Source organism: Panthera tigris, chromosome D2 (genome assembly GCF_018350195.1).
Source record: "Panthera tigris isolate Pti1 chromosome D2, P.tigris_Pti1_mat1.1, whole genome shotgun sequence".
Taxonomy (NCBI): domain Eukaryota; kingdom Metazoa; phylum Chordata; class Mammalia; order Carnivora; family Felidae; genus Panthera; species Panthera tigris.
Window position 1 is genome coordinate 79543786 of NC_056670.1, and position 27959 is coordinate 79571744.

Below are 27959 nucleotides of genomic sequence, written 5' to 3' on the forward strand. Positions count from 1 at the left end.
AGGCTCTGGGAATTCTCCTGGCAGCACTTTTACCACGGCTGTAATTTATCCTCAATCTGTAAATTTACAATTTACAGAAAAGCTCCAAGCCCCAGAAAAGGCAACCATAAGAAAGCTGGGTTTACCCCAAATTAGAGTTAGGTAGCAGAAAAGAAAGCAAAGTCTCCGTGGCTTAAAAAAAGTTAAAAAAAATTTTTTTTTAATGTTTACTTATTTTTGAGAGAGAGAGGGAGTGGGGGAAGAGCAGAGAGACAGGGAGACAGAATCCGAAGCAGGCTCCAGGCTCCGAGATGTCAGCACAGAGCTGGACGTGGGAATCGAACCACAAACCCCGAGATCGTGGGAATCGAACCACAAACCCCGAGATCGTGACCTGAGCCCCATCCGGGCGCCCACCGGATTGGACCACCCAGGCACCCCCCAATTTTTTTATTTTGAGATAGAATTGGCATATAAACCCCATGGCTTTTCATCATGCATATACGTACGTAATATGTAACAAACATACACAAACACACGTAGAAATGGATAGCTGCCTCGAAGGTAGGGCTTACGTAAAAAATAGACGTTGTAAAAATTTGGAAAAAAAAAGAGAAAGCCCTAAACATTCATCTTTCCCGATGTCTTATAACGAGTTTGAAACTGTTATTAGAATGAGGCAGAATCTGTCACTAAGACTACTCGGGAGACCTGAGCTCCACGGCTGGGCTTGGAAGTCCGGGGAACCGGGGGCACAGAGCGGGCAAAGGGAGTCCGTCAGGCGAGAGGACGCCCCGCCCGCGTCCCCCAGCCCCGCGCACGCCGCGCCGCGTCGCCCCGCCGCCGCCGCCGCCCGGAGTGCCACGCACCTCGCCGCCCGCCCGCAGCCCCGCCGGCGGAGCTTCACAATCGGGGCCGGACGCCGGCATGACGTCACCTCTCCGCGGCCCGCCCCCTGCGTCCGGAAAGAGGCGGTCTCCCATTGGCTGCGCCGCTGGCGGCCTCCGGGCCAATGACAGGGCCGCGAGCGGCGGGGTCGGGCCTTGACGTTGTGCTGCTCGCCGTGGGGTTTATTTGGCTCCGGGGCCCCTCGCCGACGCCATTAGGAGCCGCAGCGCCTGAGGCCGACTCCCCCCGTCGCTCTGCCCCCTCCCCCTTGGCCCCTGGAGTGCCCCCTGCCTCCGCGCCTGCTCTCCGCCCCTCCGTCCCCCGCCCCCGGTAGCCGGGAGCCGCGCGCGGGCCCGCGGAGACCATGTCCTGACTGAGGGGAGAGGGCGGAGGCGGCAGCAGCGGGACGGGCGGCGGCACGGAGGGAGGCGGAGAGGGGCCGGGCTCGGCTCGTCGCCTCGGGCTGCTCGGGGAGTCGCCGCCGCCGCCGCCGCCGCCGCCGGGCGCCGAGCATCGGACGGGGAGGAGGAGCAGGAGCTGGAGGAGCCGCCGCCGCCGCCGCCAGGTAACCGGGCCCCGGGAGGGCGCCCCACTGCATGCAGGCCCCTCGCGGCCCCCTCTGCGGCCTGTCCGGCCCCTCGCTCCCTGCAGGCCGCCGGGTGTCCGGGGCGGCCCGCCCGCGCCCCCTGGGGCGGCGTTGCGGGCGAGGGGAGGGGGCCCGGGCGGCCGCCGCCGCCGCCGCCGCCGCGCTCCCATCTTGGGCTTTCTCGGAGCGGGGACAGGCCCCGGGGCCGTGGGAGGGTGGGTCCGCCGCGCTTGTTTACCCACCATCGATCAGCCGCGGCTGGCCGCGCCGCCTGCCCCGCCACCTCTCTTCCGCCAGAGTCCCCCCCCCCCCCGCCCCCCAACTTCTTTTTCTGCCACATACGGGCGGGCGAGGGGGGCTTCGCTCCTGCTGTGCAATAGGCCGTGATACTTGGTTCCATCTTTCCAAGTTAGCGCTGGCCTCCAAACTTGCATTTTGGCCCCCTGGCCGCTCCCTCTCCGCCTCCCGAGGTGGCCTCCCGCCGGTGCCGCGTCTAAGAAAATGAGGGTGGAGGGCGACGGGGCGGGGGGGGGGTTGGGGAGGAGGAGCTGGAACCGGGGGAAAGATTGTTTACCCTGCTCGCTCGCGACCACGACGGTGCGGTGCAAGTATCTGGTGGTTTTCTCCGCGGTGGTTTGCTGCGGGTTATTTCGCAGACAAAAGGACTGTAATGAATACTTGCGTTGAGCACCAGGGACGGGCAGTTTAGGTCCGGCCTGGAAGTTTGAGCCGGCCCCTTATCTTTGAGATACACTGGTGTTTTGAAACCCTTCTGGCTGAGAATTTTGAGTTTCTGTGGCCTGAGCCTCCTTTCCCGTGACTCCATAGACTATTACCAGGTTCAGCGCCGTCCTCTTCACCCAGGGTTTTGGTCTGTTTGCTCACCGCATGACCTATGGTGTTGTCAAAAAATTTAGTGTACGGAAATATTGTTTGAGAGTACAGTTGAGAGATCCTTCGCCCTCGGAAACCTCCTACAACGAGCGGTTCTTGTATCTGTGGCCTTTTTTTTTTTTTTTTTTTAAGTTGACTTTATCACTCGCGCGACCTCAAGGGTCCCCCTGTTTTGAGCAAACGTGGATGACTCAGTGTACAACTCATACGCCAGGGGAAACCATAAAGATTTTTGATCTTGGTTTATGCCAAGGGCCTTGGAAAAGTCACCTAAACTGTGTTTGTGGCAAACAAAGCTGAGTCTCTTCTCCTAGTTCTTATCATTAATTAAATGAGGTAATTCTGAAGAAACTTAGAATCTTGCTCCCTCTTGCTTTTTGGATCCTAAGATACGCGGTCACTTCCTTATACTGAAATTTCATAACATTGTTTTTCTTGGGCCGTGAGGGAAACTAAGAGGCCAGGAGTGACACCTTTTAAGCTTTGGGGAGGGTATTTGAATGTCAGGAGGGGTTTTTATTTCTGTGGATGTCTCATCACTTTTATTAATGCGTTAGAGCATTGAGACTCCCATGTATTTACTCTCGAAGTGCGCCTGGGTCAGCGTGGGGAGCTCATTCATGGTGCTGTACTTTCTGCTTCGGGCCTCAGCCCGGCTCTGTACCCTGGGAAGGGTCAAGGCATGCCACGTTTAGGTCTGAGGGTCTGAGGGCTGGCACAGTTCTGGAACTCACAGTCCAGTTCTACAATATCCGAGGTGAATTGCCTCCTCTGTGTAACTGACATAGCGAGTAACTGACATACCCATAGGCTGTTCCCTGTTGCTTTTATAGTAAGTGGAAACTTTAGATAAATGGGAGTTGGAAAAAGCAGAGCACTGTAACTTTTTATTTAACTTGCTCCAGTTTTATTATCTGAGCCCTGCTGTTGCCTCCTTTCTGCCCCAGTAAGCCCTTATACCTGGGCTTTGAACACGTTTTCTCCCAGTGATGTGCTGTTTTACTTGGAATATTTGTGCTTGCTTATGCTTTGGGTGAATAACGTCTTGAACGTTTTAACACTCTCGTCTCCTCACATCACAACATAAAAACTTCCAGAACTCTCCTTATCACATGCGAAGTAAGGCTTAAGCTTCTTGGTGTGGTGTTCAGGTTTCTCTGTAATCTGGCCCTGATTCTCTTCAGTCTTAACTCATTTCTTCCCTTTGTGCATTCTTAGTTCCAGCCAAACTAACTCGTTTGTTGTTCTCGTGAAGTCCCTCCTCTTGGCCTTTCTTTGTGCCTTTCTTTCTGTTTGAAACCCTCTTCCGCCATTTATTCATGGATCCTCTCTTTACTTTGGGCCCAGTTGAGTCCTGTCTCTTGACAAGTCTTCTTCTCGAGTTCAACCTCAAGGGATCTGTTCACTCCCTTTTTTGTGTGGGACTCTTAACACCAGCGTATGCTAGCCTGGATTTCAGTTTATCTTTTTAAGCTTTTATTCTGCTTCCCAATTAGATTTCAAGACCTCTGAGAAATGGGTATGAATTCTTTTTCTGTGGTTACCATACATTCGGCATTGAAAGATGGATACATGGTTTTACCAAGTATTTTTGGTTATGGAAGTATTCTAGGACATGCTGTTTGTAGTCTTCCCCCCCCCCCTTTTTTTTTTAAATTTATTTATGTATTTATTTTGAGAGAGAGAGATTCTGAATCAGAGCGTGAGCCGGGGAGGGGCAGAGAGAGAGGGAGGCTGACAGCGAAGAGCCCGATGCGGGGCTGGAACTCACAAACGGTGAGGTCATGATTGGAGTTGAAATCAAGAGCCAGATGCTCAACTGACTGAGCCACCCAGTCACCCCTGTTTGTAGTCTTCTAAGTAGTGGGGTTTCTAGGATTTTGATGATTTAGGAGATAACATACTTGAAATTGTGTCTCTTTTTTAAATTTTGCTTTCTTAATGTCTATTCTAAGAGAGAGAGAGAGAGAGAGAGAGAGAGAGCGAGCACGAGTGGGGGAGGGGCAGACAGAGAAGGAGACAGAATCCGAAGCCGGACACTCAAACCCACCCACCATGAGATCATGACTTGAGTCAAAGTTGGACAGTTAACTGACTGAGCCACCCAGGTGCCCCGAAATTACGTCTGACTTAAAAAAATTTTTGGGGGGGGGTTTAGTATGTTTTTTTCTATTTTTAGCGTGGTTCTTTCCTTGTAGAGGATGCTCAACGATATGATAATGGTCATGTCTTTTTCAAATAGAAATGTAGCTACTGCAGTTCTGTAGTTCAGATCTGAGTCTGCTGCAGTTATTGAGGTTTGAGTTTGGAACCAGTGACGCTAAGGGAGGTCATTCCATGTTTGTATATAAGTAACATTTAGCATCGCGAGAAGGAGAAAATAACCTGTAGTCTCAGTTTGCATCCTTAACCTCAGATGTTGGCAGCATGTGTCATTGATCATGAGGCAGATGAGACACAGGAGAATGTGTGATTCACTGCTCCCTGTCAACACTGTTGGAAGAAAACATAAACAAGCTGGTCCATAGTATTTTTGTATACCAAGGATAATATGTGTAATTATTTAGTACATGGGTGGATGCTGATGTAGTTGGAAAACAGGTGTATGTGTTTCTGTTGTGTGTGTCTGAGTAGGAGGCTTGGTAGGCTTGGTATTTTATGGATACATACATAGTCTCTTAGCAGTAAACAGTCTTGATTTATCCACTGCGTGTATGTGGAAACTTGTCCACAAACTTGTGGAAATGTCTTCCGGTTCATCAGAGTATTTTTTCCTTGTAATTGATTGATTTTGTTAGAAAGTAGTTCACATCAAACCTTATTTTAGGCTTCAGAAACCTTTTTAGAATAATCAAAGCTGAAATTAGTCCATTAATGAACTTCCCAAACATGTCGGGCAGGCTTTTTGCGTTTGTAAAAGGCACTTCCGTGGAGTTTATACCACTTGAGAAATCCAGATCAGTAAGCATTCTTGGCTTTGTGGGAAGCGGTATTTTGGTTAAGATGAAATTTTTGACAAGAGCCGTCAGTTTGAGGGTTTTTTTTTTTCCTCCAAGTTTATTTATTTATTTTGAGGGGCACCTGGGTGGCTCAGTCTGTTGAGCGTCTGACTTCACCTCAGGTCATGATCTCATGGTCCGTGAGTCTGAGCCCCGCGTCCGGCTCTGTGCTGACAACTCAGAGCCTGGAGCCCGCTTCAGAGTGTGTCTGTCTCTCTCTCTCTCTCTCTCTCTCTCTCTGCCCCTCCCCAGCTTGTGTTCTGTCTCTCTCTCAAAAATAAACATTAAAAAAATAAAGTTTATTTATTTTGAGAGACAGCGCGTGTGAGAGGGGCAGAGAGAGGGAGAGAGAATCCCCAGTAGGCTCTGCACTGTCAGCACAGAGCCCAAGGTGGGGCTTGAACTCAAGAACCGTGAGATCACGACCAGAGCTGAAACCAAGAGTCTGACGCTTAACTGACTGAGCAACCCAGGGGCTCCCCAGTTTGCGTTTTAAAATGGATGTTGGTCAGATAACTTGAATGTAAAGTTGATAACTTTTCAGCTGCCTAGTGAATTGAACTTTTTAGTAATGAAGAAACTAATTTTTTATTTTTAGAGTTCATATATTGAGGGCAGACTGTCCCAATCTCTCCTAACCAACAAAACATAATTTGGGTTTTTTACCATTTGGTAAGTCAGAATTTTATGTGGCTTGAATTCACATAAATAAAAAATATTTGAATGCATAAAGCATTGTTGGAAATGAGTTGCATAGCTTTCCTTTTTTTTTCTTTTTTAAAATTTTTAATGTTTGTTTATTTTTGAGAGAGAGCGACAGCACGAGCAGGGGAGAGGCAGAGGGAGGGGGAGACACAGAATCTGAAGCAGGCTCCAGGCTCTGAGCTGTCAGCACAGAGCCTGACCGACATGGGCTCGAACCCGCGAATGGTGAGATCATGACCTGAGCCGAAGTCAGACGCTTGACCGACTTTTTCTTAATTTTAAAGTAACCATCTCGTTGAAATTTATTTCCTATACCATACAATTTACCCTTGTAAAGTATGTAATTCATTGGTTTTTAGTGTATTCTAAAAGTTGTGTAGCCATCACCATTATCCAGAACATTTCATCACCCCCCCAAAAAGACTGTACCCATTAACCAGTCCCTCCCTCTTTTGCCTCAGTTCCTGGGAACCACTAATCTCTCTTTCTCTGTGGATTTGCCTATTCTGTACATTTCATGTAAGTGGAATCATACACTATGTCACCTTTTGTGTCTGCCTTCGTTCACTTAGCATAATATTTTCAAGGTTTATCCCTGTTGTAACATGTATCAGTACCCCTTTTTTATGGCTGAATTATTTAATTGTTGTATGGATGTAGCACATTTTGCTTATGTTTATGCATTCATTGATTGATGGACATTTAGGTGGTTTCTACTTTTTGGCTGTTATGAAGTATGCTGCCATGAATATCTGTGTGCAAGTTTTTGTGTGGGCTTAAGTTTTCACTTCTTTTGGGTATGTACCTGGAGGGGGAATTGCTGGAACGTATGGTAACTCTGTGTTTAATCTTTGAGGAACTTCTAGATTGTTTTCCAAAGTGGTTGCACCGTTTTACATTTCCCAGCACCAAATGAGGGTTCTGTTTCTCTACATCCTGAATACTTATTACTGTTTTTTTAATTATTGCCATCCTAGTGAAGTGATATCCCTTCGTTTTTATTTGCATTTCCCTAATGACTAATAGTATTGAGCATTTTTTCATGTGCATATTGGCCATTTGTAAATTTTCTTTGGAGAAATGTTACTCCAGTCCTTTTTCAGTTGGGTTATTTGTCTTTTCATTCTTGAGTTGTGAGAGCTCTTTATGTAATCTGGCTACAAGTCAGATACATGATTTGCACGCATTTTCTCCTTTTCTGTGGGCTGTCTTTTCACTTTCTTATTGGTATGCTTTGAAGCACCAAAGATTAAAAAAAATTTTTTTTTTTTAACGTTTATTTATTTTTGAGACAGGGAGAGACAGAGCATGAACGGGGGAGGGTCAGAGAGAGGGAGACACAGAATCTGAAACAGGCTCCAGGCTCTGAGCTGTCAGCACAGAGCCTGACGCGGGGCTCGAACTCACGAACCGTGAGATCATGACCTGAGCCGAAGTCGGCTGCTCAACCGACTGAGCCACCCAGGCGCCCCTACACCAAAGATTTTAATTTTGATGTAGTCCAGCTTATCTATGGTTTCTTTTACTTGTGTTTTCAGTGTTGTCTCTAAGAAGCCATTGGCCAATCCAAGGTGCAGAAGATTTGCATCTATGTTTTCTTCTAAGAATTTTATAGTTGTAGTTTTTTTCATTTAGATCCATGATAGTTTTAAGTTTTGTACATAGTATGAGGTGGGGGTCCAACAGTGCTTTTGGAGGTGGCTATCTGGTCGTCCCAGCACCATTTTCTGAAACTTCCTTAGCTTTAATAATGCAGTTATTCTCAACTATAAATTGATTATTGCAGGACAGTATTCCCTGGATAGATGAAGAAATTGTCCATATTTTGCAGATGGAGAAAGGGATCTCTACTTAGTGTTGCACGTTAAGTTGCAGCAGTACACTTGTGATTGAAATCCTGAAGGGAAGGCATCATATAACACCACTTGTATATCCTTTGCTTTTTTTTGGTTCGGGTGGGTAGTTTGTTTCTATAAATTTTTATTATAAAAAATTCATTTCTCGGTGTTTAATGAAGCTAAAGTTTGTTTTCAAAAGGGAAGCTATAGCAATTTGCAGAACTGGTTTTGACTGATGTTGTTTTGGACTGCCATCCTTTGATACGAGTAGAATATTTAGTACTTGCTTTTATTGCCTAAATGGTAAGTGGCTGTCGCATAGCAGCCACTGCTTACAGAGACACAAAGGTGAATGTTTCACAGGCAGCCATTGGAAAAAAATCATAATTCACACAAGTAAGTGCTATGAAGTGGTGAAGAAGTGACTGAGTTAGCACAAGGTTAGGTTTGGGTCAGGAAGAGCTTTTACAGAGATGGGAACATTTAAGCTGGTCTTCAAAGAAGTAATAGGTTTCTAAAACCAGATAAGAATGGGGGGCGGGAGTGGGCAAACATCCTATGCAGAAGCAAGCCTGTGAGTGAAGGAGACATGAAAATTATGTCATGATTAAGGACCAGCCAGAGGGTTCAGTATAGCTACAGCATGTGGATGAGGCTGGAAAGGCATGCCTTTCCAGTCCCTGCCTCGCTTTCCCCAGAGCTAGTATTGTCAAGGGGCTGGCGATTACAAGGGTGGAGTGATCTGTTTGGAATGGATCATCTTCACAGGTGGGAAGAGAGAAGCAGTCTGTCTCCTGTTGCTGTGTCTCTGTGTATGTGGAGGAATATGTGGGAGATGTTACTAAGTTGAAAATCTGAAGGCATTTGATTTTGTAGAAGTTCTTTGAGCAGATTAATTATTGGGCACCTATGGTGTGCTCTGAAGTTGTTTAGGATTTTCAGAAAGTAGATTACATAAAACACTTTACAAAGGCTACTGAAATTGCAACATTTAGTAATGGCCCATTCACTGTTCAGAAAGCAACTATACTGGGTGTTGAGATAGTCACGGGAACAAGACAGGCACTGTTGCTTGTATTTACGTTCTAGTGTGAAGAGCAGTCAAGGAGCAAACAAGGGAAAAAACCCCAGATATTGGTAAGTGCTGTGCAGATATGCAAGCAGGGTGATGTGGATGTGACTGAGCGGCCAGGGAAAATCTTCCTGCGGAGGTGGTATTTAAACCAAAACCTCAGTGACAAGAGCTGGCCATATGAAATCTGGGGAAAGCGCATTCTAGGCAGAGGAGATTTCGAATACACACTCTTAATGTGAGAATGAGCACGCTGGTGAAAGGGACAGAAGGAAGTCTACTTTTATGTAAAGATTTTCGAGAAAGGCTGGTGAATTTTAATTCACTTGTGAGTGGATTGGGAAACCATCAGGATTTTAAGTCCTTGTGTTGTGATCTGGTTTACACTCCTAAAGGATCCATCTGGCTTCCATGTGAAGACGTCAGGGGTAGAGTAGAAAACAGTAAGCCTGGTGGGAGGCTTTGAGGTAGTCTGTGGGAGAGGTGATGGTGGCTGGGGCTAGGGGCATGGTAGGGCGTCCTGGAGGAAAGCGAAGATTCTGGATTTGTTTTGGAGGTAGTGTCGGTACCGTGTGGGGGCTAGAGACAGTGACTATGAAGTCAGCCTGTCTTGCTATCTAATATTCATGTTTTGTTCTAGGGAAACGTTTCCATAATTGTGGAAGGCTGTGGTGCACTATTGAGGGAAAAAAAATGAGAGTCAGAATCTGGGGTTTACTTGCTAAAGCTTTGTGACCCTGGGCAAGTCATTTTGCCTTTCCTGGAGCCCCAGATCCCTTGTCATTAAAATGAATATACTTGTACCTCAGGGAGATTCTAGGGTACGTTAGGGGGAAGTACCTGAGGGTTCTTAGGACTCAGTGAAATAATGTAAGTGTTCTGTGACATAAAGCTCCATACAGAATTTGAAGTGGTATTATTTCAAGCTGGCAGTTGTTGGTGATATTAATTATGGGATAGGGATTTGAGGTTATTGGTTTTAGCCCCTACTTAAAGACAGGTGTGGCATTATTATCATAATTTTTTTTAATGAGATGCTTGGGTCTTAAGGTTTTGGCCAACATTCCAGATTCTGTAAGGGGTGGAGAGGGACTTGAACTTGGCTCTAAGAAGTGCAGTGCATTTTCCTGTATATGAGAGAAATGAATATGAATATCAAGAGATGGAACTCTGGTCTTCCCATAGTAAATTAGATTTCACTCTTGCAGCACTTCGGTGAAAGGCATTAGTGAATCACTAAAGGAAAATATTCTAGGGTATTCTCGAAGTGCTTATGTGTTTGTGTTTGGCAGAGTGACCTAGGAGATACTTGAAGACCGTCAGGAAGGACCTTTTATGCCCTGTTTAGGATTTTTAACTTCAGTAGGACATTGTTGAAAATTTCAGAGCTACAGAATAGCAACATCAGGTTTTTTTTTTCCTTTTTCTTTCTTTTCTACCATTCTGGCAGAGATGTGGAGTACGAAGATAGGAAGACCAGTTAGGAAAACAGTTGAGGGAAGAAACGATGAACTGGGGCTTGGTGAGAGGTGTGGAAAGAAGGGCTAATTCTTGAGGAATGTTTAGGATATAGGAGGCAGATTTATTTTCTGCTGAAAGAGCTCTTCTGTACCTGTTACATGGTTTTTTGTCAGAATAAAAATGATGTATAAGTATTTTGTAAATTTATTTCCTCTAAATGTATGTTTATTTTTGAGAGAGAGAGAGAGAGAGAGAGAGTACGTGGGGAGGGGCAGAGAGAGTACGTGGGGAGGGGCAGAGAGAGTACGTGGGGAGGGGCAGAGAGAGAGGTAGACAGGATCTGAAGCAGGCTCTGCACTGACAGCAGAAAGCCCTACTTGGGCCCCAAACTCAAGAACCATGAGATCATGACCTGAACCGATGTTGAATGCTTAACCAGATGAGCCACCCGGTATTTTGTAAATTGTAAGATTTATTGTGTGATGTGGATATATAAAAATAACAAATACATAGTTTGCCCAGAACTGTTCGAAAATCATTTGCAGACTTGATCCCCCTTTACCCTTAAATATTACAGTGTATATTTCCTAAAAAATAAGCGCTTTCTGCTCCACAGCCACAATATACTGATCAAAATCAGGAAATTAACGTTGTTTGATATTATCATGTAATTCTTTTTCTCTCTTTTTTTTTAAAGAACAGTAATTTTTTTTAGAAAATTTTATTTTGAGAGAGGTGGAGCGCAGAGAGAGGAGAAAGAGAGAATCCCAAGCAAGCTCTGCGTGGTCAAGTGTGGAGCCTGATGGAGGGCTCAGACTCCTGAACCGCGAGATCATGACCCGAGCTGAAGTCAAGAGTCACTCAACTGACTGAGCCATCCAGGCGCCCCTATGATTCGTTTTTGTTTTTGTTTTTGTTTTTGTTTTGTTTTAATGTTTATTTATTTAGAGAGAGAGTGTGCGTGCACACCAATGAGGTAGGGGTGGGAGAGAGAATCCCAAGCAGGCTCTGGGCTCTTGGTGTAGAGCCTGACTTGGGGCTTGATCTCACGAACTGTGAGCCAAAATCTAGAGTTGGGCACTTAACTCACTGAGCCACCCAGATGCCCCATTATGTAATTCTTAATAAGAAAAAGATTCTACAGATTTCTCTCATATTTTGTCGATTGTTCCATTAATGTTCTTTATAAAGGTAAAAGAAAATCTCAGATTATGTATTGCAGTCTGTTGCCGTGTTTTTTATAAGCTCCTTTAATTGGAACAGGAAAGTCTTTGTCTCTCATGATACTGATGTTTTTGAAGACTCTAGGACTACTTGTTTTGTAGAAAGTCTCTTAATATGGTGTGTCTGATATTTGGAGTCAGATTATGTACTTTTTGACAAGAATTCCGCAGAAGTGATGTTATGTTCTTCATATAGCATGGCAGGAGGCAAATGACGTCATTAATAGTGTGGTTAACTTTTGATTATTTGGTTATGGTGTTATCTATCAGATTTTGTAATATACTAGTTACTGTTGTGGAGAGATACTTGGAGACTGTTTAAATATCTGGTTAATCCTCAAATTTTCACTCTCTAGTTTTAACATCCATTGATAGTTGTTTTAATTGTCAACGTGGACTAGTTTAACATCTATTGAAGATTGCCAAAAGGTGATTTTCTAATCCAGTTATTCTTTTTGCATTTATTAGTTGGATTTTTATCGTAAGGAAGAGCTTTCGCTCATTTACTTATTTGCGTGTTTATCAGTGTCTGTGTAGATTACAGATTTTTATTTTAGTCAGTGTTTTAAAATCTTTATTGTCATTGTTTATGGTGATACTCCAGTTGATCCAGATTTGGCCAGTGGGAGCGCTTCATACTAATTTCTGTGTCCTTTTTTTTTTTTTTTTTAAATTTAAGATTTTTAGATGTGAATATATTCCAAATTTCGTTTTACTTTTTGGAGCAGCTTTAGGTTCAAACCAAAAGTTCCCGTGGCCTTTTAAAACTCCCGTCATTCTTTGAGAACTGATTTTTTTTTTTTTTTTTAAGGAAAGTGTTTCCTGTATGTCAGTGACTAAAAAACACTAAGAAACAGATTTTTAAAAATAGACTCTACTTTTCGAGTCGTTTAGGTTCATAGCAAAATTGAACAGCAAGTATAGAGAGTTCCCTTATATCCTCTGCCCCAGCATATGCATAGCCTCCCCCGATATCATCCACAACAGAGTGGTATGGTTTGTTAAAATTGTTGATATATCAACCAGATTCCATAGTTTACACTAAGGTTTACTCTCTATATGTGTTAAAACCCATAGAATGTACAAGTATCCACCGTTCTAGTGTCATACAGCACATTTTCACGACCCTAAAAGTCGTCTGTGCTCTGCCTGTACATCCGTCCCTCCCAACTCTTGGCAACCTCTGTCTGATCTTTTTATTGTCTCCATAGTTTTGCTTTTCCAGAGTGTCCTATAGTTGGAATCACACAGTATATAGTCATTTCATATTGGCTTCTTTTACTTAGTAATAGGTGTTTAAGGTTCCTTTCTGTCTTTTTTGTGGCTTGATCCCTCCCTTCTTTTTGGTGCTGAATAATATTTCATCGTACCACAGTTTATCTGTTCACTTCAGCTCATGTGTTGCACCTACTGAAGGACATCTTGGTTGCTTGCATGTCTTGGCAGTTACGAAAAAAGCCGCTGTAAACATCTGTATGCAGATGTGGGCATGTTTTCAGCTCCTTTGGGTTAAATACCAAGGTGCACAATTGCTGGATTGTATGGTAAGAGCACGTATGGTTTTGTAAGAACCTGTCAAACGCTCTTCCTGGGTGGCTGTATCGTTTTGCATCCCTGTCAGTAACGAATTGAGATTTTGACAGTATTGAGTCTGCCCGTCCATGAAGATGGAATGCTCCGTTTATTTAGTACCTCTTTGATTTCTTCTTTCATCAGTTTTTAGTTTTTCTCACATAGGTCTTGTATGTATTTTGTTAGATTTATGCCCGAGTGTCTCAGTTTTGGTGGGTGTTAACTGTAAATGGTGGTATGTTTTTAATTTCAAATTCCATTTGTTCGTTGCTGGTATTAGGAAAGCAGTTGACTTATATATGAACCTTGTGTCCTGCAGCCATGTTATGCCACTTAGTAGCTCTGAGTCGTTTTGTTGAGGGTTTGTGTATTTATTTTATTTTCTACATAGACAATCCTATCATCTGTGAATAAAGACAATTTTATTTCTTCTCAACTTGCGTACTTTTAAGTGTTCATTTGTTTCGAGAGAGAGAGAGGGAGCGCACATGCACGTGCGAGAGTGGGAGAGGGGCAAAGAGGGAGAATCCCAAGACGCCAGGCTCTAACCCACAAACTGTGAGATCATGACCTGAGCCAAAATTGTGTACTTTTAATTTTCTCTTATAACATTAGCTAGAATTTCCAATTCGGTGTTGAACAGAGTGATGAGGGGAACATCCTTGCCTTATTACTGATCTTAGTAGGAAAGTTTCTAGTTTTTCACTGTTAAATATGGTGTTACCTGTTGGTTTTTTGTACATGCTTTATCGTGTTGTGGAAGTCCCTCTGTATTTCTAGGTTGCCGAACATTTCCCCCCCTTCATGAATGAGTGTTGGATTTTGTCAGATGCCTTTTCTGCATGTATTCATGTGATCGTGGTTTTTTTTTTTGGTTTTGGTTTTTTGGGTTTTTTTGGTCTGTTGATATGAAGGATTATGTTAATTGATTTTTTGAACATTGAACTAACTTTGCACATCTGGGATAAACAGTCTTGGTTGTGGTGTATGCTTTTTATACGTTGTTGGATTTGATTTGCTAATGTTGAGAATTTTTGCATCTATGTTCATGAGACATTGAAAAGACAAGTTTTTATCACTTTTTAACTTTTAGTTTTGTGAAGTGTGATATTCATCTGTTCAAGCTTAGGATGAAATAAACTCTGGTACATATTTTGATATATTTCCTCTATTTTGTGAACTGTACCTGCAAATTGTAGAAAGAAGCTATATTTGTAAGTTTTCCAGATGTTTTGACATTGCTTTTCAAACACAAGCCCAGATATTTTATTATTAGATTCAGCAATCAAATATAATTGTTCTGTAAAATTGCTACAAAAGTTTGAAAATGCTTATTCTCAGTTTCTCTACAGACCAGTAAGCAGCGTGTAGACTATCACAGGCTCCTGGACCAAGTTTTGAGTAGCAGCAGTCTGAATACTATACAGTGTATTGCTTCCTGCCCCTTGTCTAGTAGTCTGAGCCTTACTTCTCAGTCTTGAACAGCATTTGGTACTTTCCTTATAGATTTAAACATTTTTCATTATGAAAAACTTCAAACATACATACAGAGAGGCTAGGAGAATGAATTCTCATGTATCCATCACTGAGTTACTAATCCATAGCCAGTCTTATTTCATTTGTGTTCCTCTTACTTCCTCCTCATGGAATATTTTAAAGCAAATTCCAGACATTTTATGGCACTGTAAATATTTCAGTAGGAGAAGAGGACTGTTTGTTTGTTTGTTCATTCATTCATTCATTCATTTATTTATAAGACCAAGCATGAGCAGGGGAGGGGCAGAGAGAGAGGGAGACACAGAATCCGAAGCAGGCTCCAGGCTCCAGGCTCCGAGATGTCAGCACAGAGCCTGACGTGGAGCTCGAACTCATAACTGTGAGATCATGACCTGAGCCAAAGTCGGACAGTTAACCATCTGAGCCACCCAAGTGCCCCGAGAAGAGGACTTTTTTAAGGGCATAGATACCACACTGTTAATCACATCTTAAAATTTTAATAATTTCTTAAAAAAATTTTTTTTTAATGTTTATTTTTGAGAGAGACAGAACATGAGCAAGGGAGGGGCAGAGAGAGAGGGAGACACAGAATGTGAAGCAGGCTCCAGGCTCTGAGCTAGCAGCACAGAGCCTGACATGGGGCTCGAACCCACAGATCTGGAAATCATGACCTGGGCTGAAGTCGGATGCTTAACCAACTGAGCCACCCAGGCGTCCCTTTTGTGATTATCTTAATTCATTTTTTTTAAACAGTTTATTTATTTTTGAGAGCTAGAGTGCAAGCGGGGGAGGGGCACAGAGAGAGGGGGACAGAGGATCTGAAGTGGGCTCTGTGTTGACAGCAGCAAGCCTGATGCAGGGCTTGAACTCATGAACTGCAAGATCATGACCAGAGCTGAAGTCAGAGGCTCAACCTGCCGAGCCACCCAGATGCCTCTTAATTCTTTTTTTTTTTTTTTTTTTTTTTTTTTTTTACAGTTGAGAGAGTTGAGGCTCTGAGATAAAATTCATTTACTTACTATCTCACAGTCTTTGCTTTCCTTTAAAACAGGACCACGTATGGGTGCTGCAATTCATACACTGTCATTTACGGAGACTTTTTCCAATTGTGTAAATGAGAATGGAAGCCTTTTCTGTATTTTTAATCGATATACTGTGGTTTCTTTTGGATTAGTGTGTTAGTTTAAGAGAAGTCAAACTGGCTTTCATAATTTCTTCTTCAGGGATTGCCTCCAAAATTAAAAAATATACAAAACCCCAAAAACCCTTAAGGTATTTTATAGCCTAGAACCGTGGTGAATATTCCCAAGTTGTCTTTTTTCACTCAATTTTAGATGCTAAATTTAGTATATCTTGTTTTGTAAATGACTTTTTAACGTTCTGCTTATTGCTCAACTTTTCAGATGTTTTGTGGTAATTCAGTCTAGATACGCTGTGTGAATATTTTGTGTAGTTGTAAAACAAAAATTTGAGCAAAATGTGTGTTAAATAAGTTTTTCTAAGTTTGCTTGTTTAAATATTGTATGTCCTAGTCCTCTAGGAAGGGACTGCTTAGTTAGAAACTCATTGCAGTTTATTAATAGTCTAAATTCTAGGTAATGGGAACAAGTGACTATGGGCTGCAGTATAAATATATTATTTATCACATGGTGTGTGTAGTGTAGTGCTGACTTTGGAGCCAGAATGCCTGGGTTCAAACCCTGGCTCTGCCACTTAGTAGCTTTGTGATTTTGGGCAAGTTACTCAACTTCTCTGTTGTTTCCAATCTTAAAATTTGGTGATAATAATAGTACCTGTTTCATAGGGTTCTGTACAGTGCTTAGAACATGTCTGGCATGCAGTAAATGCCTAAATTTTAGCTATTTTCTTAGTTGGATAAAGCTGATCCTGGAAAAATTGTGAAATAGAGTTGTCCTAGAGGTTCATTCATTTCTAATGATTGGGTAAGCAGTGCGGTCAGCTTGCTGCTATCTTTGGCATTCCTTCCCAGGTTGCCCTTTGCTAATAAACCTTTGCCTACTTGTTCTCCTTGTCTCTGCGATGTAAACCCCAAATTATAAAATCTCCATCCTATTTTCCTGTTTTCATTACACTGGGAATCTTTTTTATTTTTTTTTATTATTTTTTTTTATTTTTGAGACAGAGACAGGTCATGAACAGGGGAGGGTCAGAGAGAGGGAGACACAGAATCTGAAGCAGGCTCCAGGCTCAGAGCAGTCAGCACAGAGCCCGACGCAGGGCTTGAACTCACGAACCGTGAGATCATGACCCGAGCCGAAGCCTGACGCTCAACCGACTGAGCCACCCAGGCGCCCCAAGGAATCTTGAGATAAATGATCAGATTGAATGACTTTACGTTATTAGTAAATAACATTTGTAAATAACTTGGGCTTATACAATAAGTGTTTTTTTGGAAAGTGTTATTTTTAAGTAATCTCCACATCCACCGTGGGTCTTGAACTCACAACCCTGAGATCAAGAGTCATGTGCTCCACTGCCTGAGCCAGCCAGGCACCCCATATAAAATAAGGGTTTTAATTAAAATAAGTGGAATGGAAGTTAATCAAAACAACAAATTTGGGCAAAGTTAAAGTTTTGGAAAAGAGATACTTTTGGATTAGATGGTGCCTCTGAGTTTGTTTTGCCTTGGAATATTTCATCCATTTGGTTCTCCCAGATTTTCACATCTTTTTCTTTCTTTTACATAGAACTCATTGATTGTCTAAAAGTTCCAAGTTTGTACCCCTCCTTCCTGTAGCCCACAAATAACAACATCCATGGTGTTTGGCAAAAGGATGGCCTTTTTGTTGGGCTAGGTATAGTAATGAAATCTTTGTTTCTATGGATACTTTGTTAATTGGGATTAATCTGTTTCGTATGAACAGAGAATAGGATAGTGAAAGAAATCAAATTCTTTTTTAAAAAGATGTTTATTTTGAAAGGGGGTAGAAAGAGAGCGCATGCATGAGGCTGTGTGTTGAGCGGGGGAGGGGCAGAGAGAGGGGGAGAGAGAGAATCCCAAGCAGGCTCCGTGCTGTCATTGCAGAGCCTGACTTGGGGCTCAATCCCATGAACTGTGAGATCATGACCTGAGCCGAAATCAAGAGTTGGATGCTTAACTGACTGAGCCACCCAGGTGCCCGGAAAGAAGTCAAATTCTAAATGAGGTAGCATCTTTGTAGTTCTTGCAAAAGGTGTTATTTTTTATTATTTATTTATTTAAAAAAATTTTTTTAACGTTTATTTATTTTTGAGACAGAGAGAAACAGAGCATGAACGGGGGAGGGTCAGAGAGAGAGGGAGACACAGAATCCGAAACAGGCTCCAGGCTCTGAGCTGTCAGCACAGAGCCTGACGCGGGGCTTGAACCCACGGACTGCGAGATCATGACCTGAGCCGAAGTCGGCCGCTCAACCGACTGAGCCACCCAGGCGCCCCAAAGGTGTTATTTTTTAAATGCTGGGTTGATATTCACTCTTGGAGATGATCACCCCACTTCCATACATATTTAAGAAAACCATAGTCCTGTTTCATCTAATTGGATTGCAGATGCCCTGAGCATTGTAGACCTTTGGTAACTTGTCATAGGTTGTTAAATTTGTTGTTTGGAATTATTATGTGGGGTACATGATTGACCTGTGAAATCTCTGAAACTTGTATAGGAGCTCAAGATACGTATTCACATATATATGTGTATATATGTACGTATGTATAGGTGTGTGTGTATTATTTCTGTTACTGTCTCGGAAGTAAAGAGTATAGAGTAGGTTGGCAAGATTACAAACAAAACTCTAGTACATGCTTAGAGGGATAGAATTCCTCTTGAAAAGAATAGAAAGTAGATTAAAAGAAAGAGCATTACTTTTGTGCAAGATTTTTGACACAGTTTATAAATTTTGTGTCTATGGATCTTCCATTCTAATCAATGGATTGCTAACTGGTTTGGAAGAAAAGCTATTAGAATTGTAGCTTTTATTATGGTTTTTCCTAATTATGCAGTGTTCACATGTTAAAATGTAAACTTTATATTCTTTGTTTTATTTCAGGGACTTTGGTTGGAATGAAGTTAGATGTACTAGTCGTATGGGTAATTGGCTCATTTAATCAGGTACAGTGTCGGTAAGACCAAAGTCATCATGGCAGGTGTTATTTAACCTTTGTTATTTTAACGCAATTTACTTTGTCCAGCTTGTCCACAAATTCTTGGAAAGGGACCTTAGCAAGTATGTTTAACTTAAATCTACTCATTAGATACAAATGACGTAGATAATTGTGATCTCTGTATAGGAGGGTCAGGACATATTTGAGATCTAATTCTTGATTATTTTCATAAACTTTTGCATACACTTAGCACTTTCAGCAGGTATTTAATGATTGCACAAGTTTTTGTGCTTGTGTCCTTTCCATTGCAGGACTTGGATATTAACCAGCTCATGAGTGCCACAGGAGTGGATCCCATCCTGTAGAATTTCTCTTTTTTGCCCGAAATTGCTCTAAGCTCCACTCCTGGCTTCTTTTTCCAGGGCCCTCAGTGTGGTCTATTCTGTGGGTTTTATAAACACAAGGCTCGCCCACATTTCATGCCTCTTGATGCCCTGACCCACAGTTTTTGAAGGCTCGGCTATCTGATTGAAAACTGAAGACAGGCAATTATACAGGGAACACACATGCAAATCCGTATTCCAGAAACTAGCCTCGAGAGGAAATACAGTAAGTGCCAAATGCCAATAGAAGTGTGGTTGCTTGGAGTGTGCTTGAACTAGTTTGGAAAAAACCCATGAGAGAGAGGAGACTTGAACACTGCTTTAAAGAAGGGGTGGGATTTGCTGCAAGTTGAGTGTGTGTGTCTGTTTTGCTTGTGTTTTTAAGGTAGTGCCTTGGTGTCTGGTTTGGGTGTGGGCGCCGGTCGGGTACGTGCAGGTGGCTGGGCATGTGTGATCTGTTTGGGAGTGAGTCTGTGAGGTGGGCTGTGTGTGTGGTGGGAAGGAGGTGGGAATTTATACCGCGGCAGAAGAGCTTCTGAAAGAGGGCCTTGCTGTTAGGAGGATTTTTCTGGTAACAGTAAGCTGGCTGGATTTAGAAAGGCAAGGCGCTTAGGAAGCTATTACAGTACTTCTGACCTGAACTGAGAAGGGTTGATGACGGTGGGAATGGGGAAGAAAGCAACTGATTGGACAGAAGCCACTAGTGAGAATCGGAGGGGGCTGGGCAAGGCAGAATTCAAGAGGATTCTGTGTTTCTTCTGTGTGGGGTGCAGAGGTCTTCATGGTGTCCTTAATGGATAGTGGGGAAGTCTGGGTTAGGAGTTGGCCGTGAAAGGAAGATAAGAGGTTTAATGTAGGATGTGATAAGCTGTTGGAGCCCTGAAATGAGGTCATATTTGTGGATAGAGGGTTCACCATGTACTCAGTCTTCAAGATCTTGCTCAAGGCCAGTTTCCTCTCTTGTGAGGAGAGAGAGTGATGAGAAAGAGGTGGAGGAGAAAAGAGGGTATGACTGTGGGATTTTTGGCTTGAGAGTTAAGTAGTACTTCTTATTTATAAATATTGCAGTTCAGAATTACCATGTGATCCTGTAACATACTAGAAATTCAGCATGCTTGGAATATCATGCTAGTTGTAACTTTCATCTATATTCCCTAAGATGCTTCCTGAGCATTTGTAAATTTCCACAGTTTTATGTTAATTAATGTTTATATCAACAATTTACACTGATGAGTTAATATTTATATTACTGAATATAGACTTTAAAGTTAATAAAAAGCCTTAAAGACTGCTATTAGTCCTTCATTTGGATGACTTCTCATTTGGAAATAACTGGCAACTGAGCTTCTCTGTTTTTTAAGTAGTTTGTACTTGATGAGGATTATTTCACTCCGCCAGTTTTCTTTCATAGGGTTTTAATAGGTGGTTGGGAGAATTTGTAGGGTGGCTGCAATTTTGAGGAATTGCCTTTCATATAGGTATATTTTTCCTACAGTGTTTGGTAATGCTTCACAAATATGGCCTAAGTAATTCATTATTAAGCATGACAGTATAAAAAATGTTTCGTTTCTAGCCTCTCCTTTTCCCTGGTCATTAATTCATATACCCGTAATACTTGTGCCTTTATTATTATTTGAAGTGGCAGATATATAACTGAAAGCAGTTAGCAGTTTAGAAAATGGTTGATATACTTGAAGACATTATTCAGTCTGTCTATAGATAGAGCTTGATGCACAAATGGATTCGTGGACATTTTGGTCCATGGATGGGTATTGCATTCGAACCAAGGACTGTTTGTTTGAAGAGTAGCAATTTTGTCTGGTTCTGCTTAAAAAGGGTCCAGATTGTACAGATTTTATTTTTGCTTTTTATTGTACCAATTAATTGAAGTATGATTCATTGGCTAGAATTTGAAAATCTGTGTTACATGTAAAATTAGACTTGTAAATTAAATTTACTTGAGTATATGACTATATGGTAGCTAAAAAGGTATTTAGTAACAGTTTTGTTTTGCTGTACAATATTAACTCTCACAGCTGATTGCTATTAAAAATCAGTTTATGAATTTTTTGGGGATTTTTGATGCCTGAAAGAAAAAGTGTACTTAGTTTCATCTCAATAATGCAAAATCATAGTTGAGCTGATGTTATCTTTCTTTACTCTCCCATTCCATTTACTGATTACAACATGTACAGATGGCTGTCTCAGATAATCCTCTCCAATGAATTTTAGTTTTCAGTTACTGAAAAACAGTATTTTGGGGCACCTGGGTGGCTCAGTCCGTTCAGTGTCCGACTTTGGCTCAGGTCATGATCTTGCGGTTCATGAGTTCGAGCCCCGCATCGAGCTCTGTGCTGACAGCTTGGAGCCTGGAGCCTGCTTCGGATTCTGTGTCTCCCTCTCTCTCTGCGCGCCCCCCCCCCCCCCGAAATAAACAAACAAAAAACATTAAAAACAGTATTTCTACAAAGTCTAAATTTCCCATAGAGTTGATACTGTATATGTCATTATCTAATATAATGCACTTACCTTAAACTTTCTGGCATGGTTTTGGGATTGCTTAGTTACCTGGGTTTTTGAAGAGGGAGGCTGTTTGCCAGGCATATATGACAATGATTCTTTATTTTTATGGCAGTTTTTTATTTGCTTTTTGTCAGACATGGACATTTAAATGTGTTACGCTGGCACATTAGTCCCGTGAAGATTTGCTAAGATAATGTAAGGTCGCAAGCTGTTCAGTTGAGCCTGCAAACATAGAAGACAGACTTACCAAAGCAAGCATGAAATTTTGAATGTGAATATTTTATTTTATTTTTAAATGTTTATTTTTGAGAGAGTACAAGCGGTGGAGGTGCAGAGGATCCAAAGTGGGCCCCTTGCTGATAGCAGAGAGCCCGATGCAGGGCTTGAACTCATGAACTGTGAGATCATGACCTGAGCCAAAGTTGGACACTTAACCGACTGAGCCACCCAGGCGCCCCAGAATGTGAATGTTTTAAATGAAATACTGAAATTACTTATGGTAGCCCTGGATATATATTTATTATGTCATTTGTTTGTCACGATAAGTTTTCTCCTTGGTCATTTTATTTTCAAATGGAATGAGCCAAGTTGTTTATATTTCATTCCTGAGAAACTAAAGGAAGAAACTGACTAATGAATATGAAAATTGCCATTAAATTCGATTGTCCATCTTATGGTTGTTCATAAGATAGTTCCTTGCTCTTAACACACTTTGGCCTGGTGTTAGATTGTGTGTAATTAGCGTGTACAACTTAAATGTCAAAATCTAAGCAATATAAATAACCTGGGTTAGGAAAAAAGCATAGTTGCTTAAGGCAAAAAAGACTTCAAAGCTAAATATAAGCAATATTTGTTTTCTCCCTTTTCTCATTTACATGTTTATACCACGTTTCTCTCTCAAGTAATAACAAGCAATACAGGTACGAACTGGCTTATTAGCACTACCAAGTTAATCTTAACGATAACATTAGTGCACATCCATGCACACTTAAAGGTTTGGAGAAAAATGTCTTTCCCATGTCTGATTTCACGGACGAGCCCGATCAGTTTACTAATTTTATTGCTGCGTCAAACTAAAATGCTAAATACGGTTGTCCATTATTAAAAGAAATGAGTAGGATTAAAATACAGACTTAAAAAAAATACTTCTGGATAAAGTAGCAGGCTTCAAGTGAAACTCAGTTTTGGTTTCCTTTACAGGACTAGCTATTCACAGTCACACAGAACTACTTAGCACGCTTTGCCAGTGTCTCCTGAGGAAGTCAGAATCTGAGCCAGCATGAAGACTGAATCTGGTCTTTGGTCTGATTTATAAACTGTACTTTATTCTAACCATGTGCAAGGTGGAGGTTATAGCATGGAAACTAAAACCTTAGTAAGTGATTTTTGTTTTAGCTTTTAAATAATAGCCTTTCTTGTAGTGAATTTGTCCTTTTAACTGAGTTCACGCTATAAATGGGGTGAGGACTTGGCAGACAGAGACACAATACTACACTTACAAAGTGAAAGATTTAGCTTTTCAGGTCAGGGAAAATCCCCGAGAAAGGGAGGCAAAAGCTTCTATTAACTCTGCCTAGGATTTTCACTTTTCTGGTTAAAAATAGGTGGCAGAATGATAATTAGTTTAGGAGGGATTTAAGAAAATGGAGAGTCTGTCTTTAGTAGCCAACGTCTGCATTCAAGCCATTTAAAAAAAAATCATTATTGAATTTGCTGTGTAAGTCACTTTATTTATAAATTAGTTGGCATTAAGTCATGCAGTCTACATTTTAGTGTGTTAGTAAGCCCAGTGTACAATCCCAGGAACCTCTTAAATACTGAAGATATTTTTAATATGAATTGAGTTTTGAGTGTATCTTAAATATCAAATATTTTGAGTAGGACTATTCAGAATTCTATCGGAGTAGGTATGCTACTGTAGCTGTCTAGGGACGTTCCGTCGCTTTTATTGTCCCAGTCGGTGATGTACAATTTTTATTTTTGTGTGTTCCAGACAACTAGATGTTGAGGATGTTAGGCTGTCACGGGACTTGATCTGTATTTCACAGTGTCACTTTCTGATTGTAAGGATTACTCTTGAGCATTTTTCTTTCTGCCTGTACTTATTAAGAACAGTGGATAGCGCTTTTAAGCTGCTTTTCCTTAGCAAAAATGATAGAATTTGTTTGATCTCCTGAGTTCTTCAAGGAATCAAACATTATGATACTGTACCTAGATAGCATAAGAATCGATGTCGTTCATAATTTGAGAATGGTTCTGTATTTAAGTTGCTTGGCATGTGTTCTTCCCTTTCTCTTTGAATCTTAATTTTTGGTTACCTTTCTAAATTGATGGCTTAAATTAAACTTCTGTTAGTGGCTTCTCTGTGTTAACGTGCTTCCCTCTTAAAAAAACGAACCTCCCTTTATTTTCTGCTTATCTCTTTTGCATTCTAAAGTACAATTTCATTAAATCCCGAGGTCTCAGATTTTTCTTTGGAAACTTATCTCTGGTGTCTCTGATGGAAATCAGAAAAATAAGGATAAGAAATAGTTCAGTATTAAATCTTACATGCATCTTCTGAGAAGTTTATATGTTAGAAGTTGAAGGGTACTTTGGTTTTGGGGCACGTTTTCAGAGATGGAATTATGTAGTTACTGTTTTAATAACCATGTCCTAATTATTTATAGCTTCCTGCTTGACATAACTCACTTCAAGAAGAGCACAATGTCAGAACGTGGAATTAAGTGGGCTTGTGAATACTGTACGTATGAAAACTGGCCATCTGCCATCAAGTGTACTATGTGTCGCGCCCAGAGACCAAGTGGAACAATTATCACAGAAGATCCATTTAAAAGCGGTTCAAGTGATGTTGGTAGAGATTGGGATCCTTCCAGCACGGAAGGAGGAAGTAGTCCTTTGATATGTCCAGACTCTAGTGCAAGACCAAGGGTTAAGTCTTCGTACAGCATGGAAAACGCAAATAAATGGTCATGCCACATGTGCACATATTTGAACTGGCCAAGAGCAATCAGATGTACCCAGTGCTTATCCCAGCGTAGGACCAGGAGTCCCACAGAGTCTCCTCAGTCCTCAGGATCTGGCTCAAGACCAGTTGCTTTTTCTGTTGATCCTTGCGAGGAATACAATGATAGAAATAAACTGAACACAAGGACCCAGCATTGGACTTGTTCTATTTGCACGTATGAAAACTGGGCCAAGGCTAAAAAGTGTGTTGTTTGCGATCATCCCAGACCTAATAATATTGAAGCAATAGAGTTGGCAGAGACTGATGAGGCTTCTTCAATAATAAATGAGCAAGACAGAACTCGATGGAGGGGCGGCTGCAGCAGTGGTAATAGCCAAAGAAGATCGCCTCCCACTACGAAACGAGACTCTGAAATGAAAATGGATTTTCAGAGGATCGAATTGGCTGGTGCTGTTGGCAGTAAGGAGGAACTTGAAGTGGACTTCAAAAAACTAAAACAAATTAAAAACAGGATGAAAAAGACTGATTGGCTATTCCTCAATGCTTGTGTGGGTAAGTTTCTGCCTTTTTTGAATGGGATAGGAAGATACTAAAAATGACATGAAAGATATAAGTAGGGTCATTATTATTTAGCATTTCGCTCATTCAGCATGATAGCTATACTCCCAGTATGCATGCCTAAGAATCTCTGTATTTTTTATCTTATTACAACTTTGTCCTAAATTGCCTTCATTTCATTGTGTGTTTTTCCATCATTAGGGAGAAAAACTTTTAAGTTAAAGCAGAGTTCTTTACACATCAGTAGAAAAAGAATATACCTGGGGTTTAAAACTGCTACTCTATTTATTGTAACAATATGTGACTGAGGAACACCAGCTGCTGCTTCAGAGTGTTTGTAAACAGTGTGAGCATCTTGTGATGATAGAAGCTTTAGTCAGATGTTAAAAATATCACAAAAATGTGACTCCAAGAAGTTGAACAAACATAGTATTGACCTTGAAAATACCGATGTTAATTTAACATGAATGTCATGTAGTAAATATTTGCAAATTTTATGAAACTGATTTCATGTAGCTAGCTGAATTCCACAGTTCAGATTATGCTTTGTGTGTTTTGTGGTTTTAGTGCTTCCTAAGGAAATTCTGTATTGGTCCCAGTTACTGGCTCAGACCTGTTAAAGGACCAGGACATGATGTGAGAGCAGGGTTTTCTCTGGTTACTAACCTTGTGAGTTAAATAGTTGTGATGTAATTCACAAAAGCAGTTATTGGGTTGTCTGTGCTTTTTCTTTTCTTTTTGAGTAGGTTAGCTATTGGCATTTTATGATTTAAATTATTTGGATGGGTGCTTATTCTGACATTGTGTTTTGTAAAGAAAATTTTTGTAAAGGATTATTTTGAGCGAGAACTCAAATTAAATATTGCATGGAACAATACCTAAGCCTTAAACATAGCTTAGCTCTGTGTGTATATACGTGTGTGTGTGTGTGTGTGTGTGTGTGTGTGTGTGTGTATAAATACACACACACACACGTATGTGTATGTATATATGTATGTATATATATATATACGTATTATGTATGTGTGTATATATACACACATATATGTACGTATATATATATTTTCCCCAGTATGAATTTTTCTCTAACTATAGCTCCAAGAACATAGAAGACATAACTATATGAACCTGCAAGTCCTAAGAGTAGATTTCAAGAAATCTGAGTTTTTTATTTTAATTTTGCCCTGACAAAAAGAATGTCCCAGGAGATGAGTCCTTCTTAACACCCAAACATAGTAGGCACTTAGTAACTCTTAGTTCCAATTTTCTCCTATTTTGAGCACTAGGGATGAGAATCCACTGAGCCATTTTAGGCTATCTGTGTTGTCCCATTTCATCCCGTTGATTTTTTTCTTTTCTCCCCAAATTGGGGTACCATAAATGTTATTCTTTGTTTTCTTTTTTCTTTTCTTTTCTTTTCTTTTTTCTTTTCTTTTCTTTTCTTTTCTTTTCTTTTCTTTTCTTTTCTTTTCTTTTCTTTTCTTTTCTTTTCCTTTTCTTTTCTTTCCTTTCTTTTTTCTTTCTTTCTTTCTTTTTCTTTCTTTCTTTCTTTCTTTCTTTCTTTCTTTCTTTCTTTCTTTCCTTCTTTCTTTAATTCATTCATTCATTCATTCATACAAAAGGGTTTTATGTATTTTATTGAGGTCAAAGTCCTATAACCTAAGATTCACTATTTCGAAAGTGAACAAATTGGGCATTTAGTGCATTCACAGTGTTGTGCACCCACCACCTGTTTGGTTCTGAAACATTTTCATCACCCTAAAAGGAAATCCTGTACCCCTTAAGCAGTTACTTCACATCCCCTCCTCCTCCAAGGCCTTGGCAATCACATCTTTCTGTCTCTGGGTTTACCTTTTCTGGATATTCCATATAATAGGAACCTTATGTGACCTTTTATATCTAGTTGTGATTGTCTTTAAATTACCTGCATGTCTTTTGAAACCACTCTTAAAATCATTTTTGCCTAGTGGTAGTGTACCATGCATACATTTATTACAAGGTCATGTGGTAGTACACATATGTTTATAGATGGAAATGAAGTACATTGCGACGCTTAGTAACCTCTGTTGGGGTCATAGAATCCTTCAGAAATCAGAGGTTCATAGTTTTTTCAAGTTAGTGGATCTCAGGATAAGAACTTCGGCTTAGGAATATTTTCTCTTGAAACACATAAATTAGACCAATCGATAAAACTCTGTGGCTATTACTTCTTGCCTTTAGGATTACTCTCTCTCTGATGCTGTCTTTTATTTCTTTCCACATAATCCTTATGTCTTTTGAGATAACCATCCTTGTACTTCATATTTTGATAGCTGTGAGCTCATTTTAAAGGTGGAACAAAAACTGCCGGCAGGACCAATATTGTATTTATTTGTTTTTGTTTCGTTTACAAAACAGTTTCTTTGTCATTAAGTCACTGTTCCCACCCACTCCAGAATTTCTAGGGTCTTAGGACCAAGTATTGATTGTATTTGGTTCTTGGTAATGTGCGTTGTCTTTCCTATCAACAGATATTTTTGTTCACCATACAATATGGTTTTGAACTGTTGTACTAAAAATTAATGACCCTGTCTTTATTGAGTAGTCCTGTCCTGATTTGTAAACATCACTGAAATATGTTTAAAACTTTTTTCTGTTTACATTGTGTTGGGTTAATTAACAGAAGTCCACATGTACTGAAAATTAATCTTTACTTCCCTTTTTCTGCCTGCC

The 27959-nt window shown here is 41.0% G+C and overlaps 1 protein-coding gene across 8 annotated transcripts in view; it reads left to right on the top strand.

The window, feature by feature from the left end:
• The first annotated feature begins 1051 nt into the window (after positions 1-1051).
• Positions 1052-27959, top strand: part of ZRANB1 (zinc finger RANBP2-type containing 1) — a 63283-nt gene continuing 36375 nt past the window's right edge. For 2 of the 8 annotated variants that reach the window (XM_042961274.1, XM_042961273.1), the window contains exons 1-3: positions 19215-19424; positions 22922-23096; positions 24391-25241. In XM_042961274.1, coding sequence (XP_042817208.1) covers positions 23056-23096; positions 24391-25241 — 892 coding nt within the window. In that variant the 5' untranslated portion in view covers positions 19215-19424; positions 22922-23055. Of the gene's footprint in view, positions 1433-17833; positions 17882-18793; positions 18823-19214; positions 19425-22921; positions 23097-24390; positions 25242-27959 lie in introns of those variants that run through there. The other 6 variants (XM_042961270.1, XM_042961271.1, XM_042961269.1 and 3 more) reach the window with 6 other exon arrangements.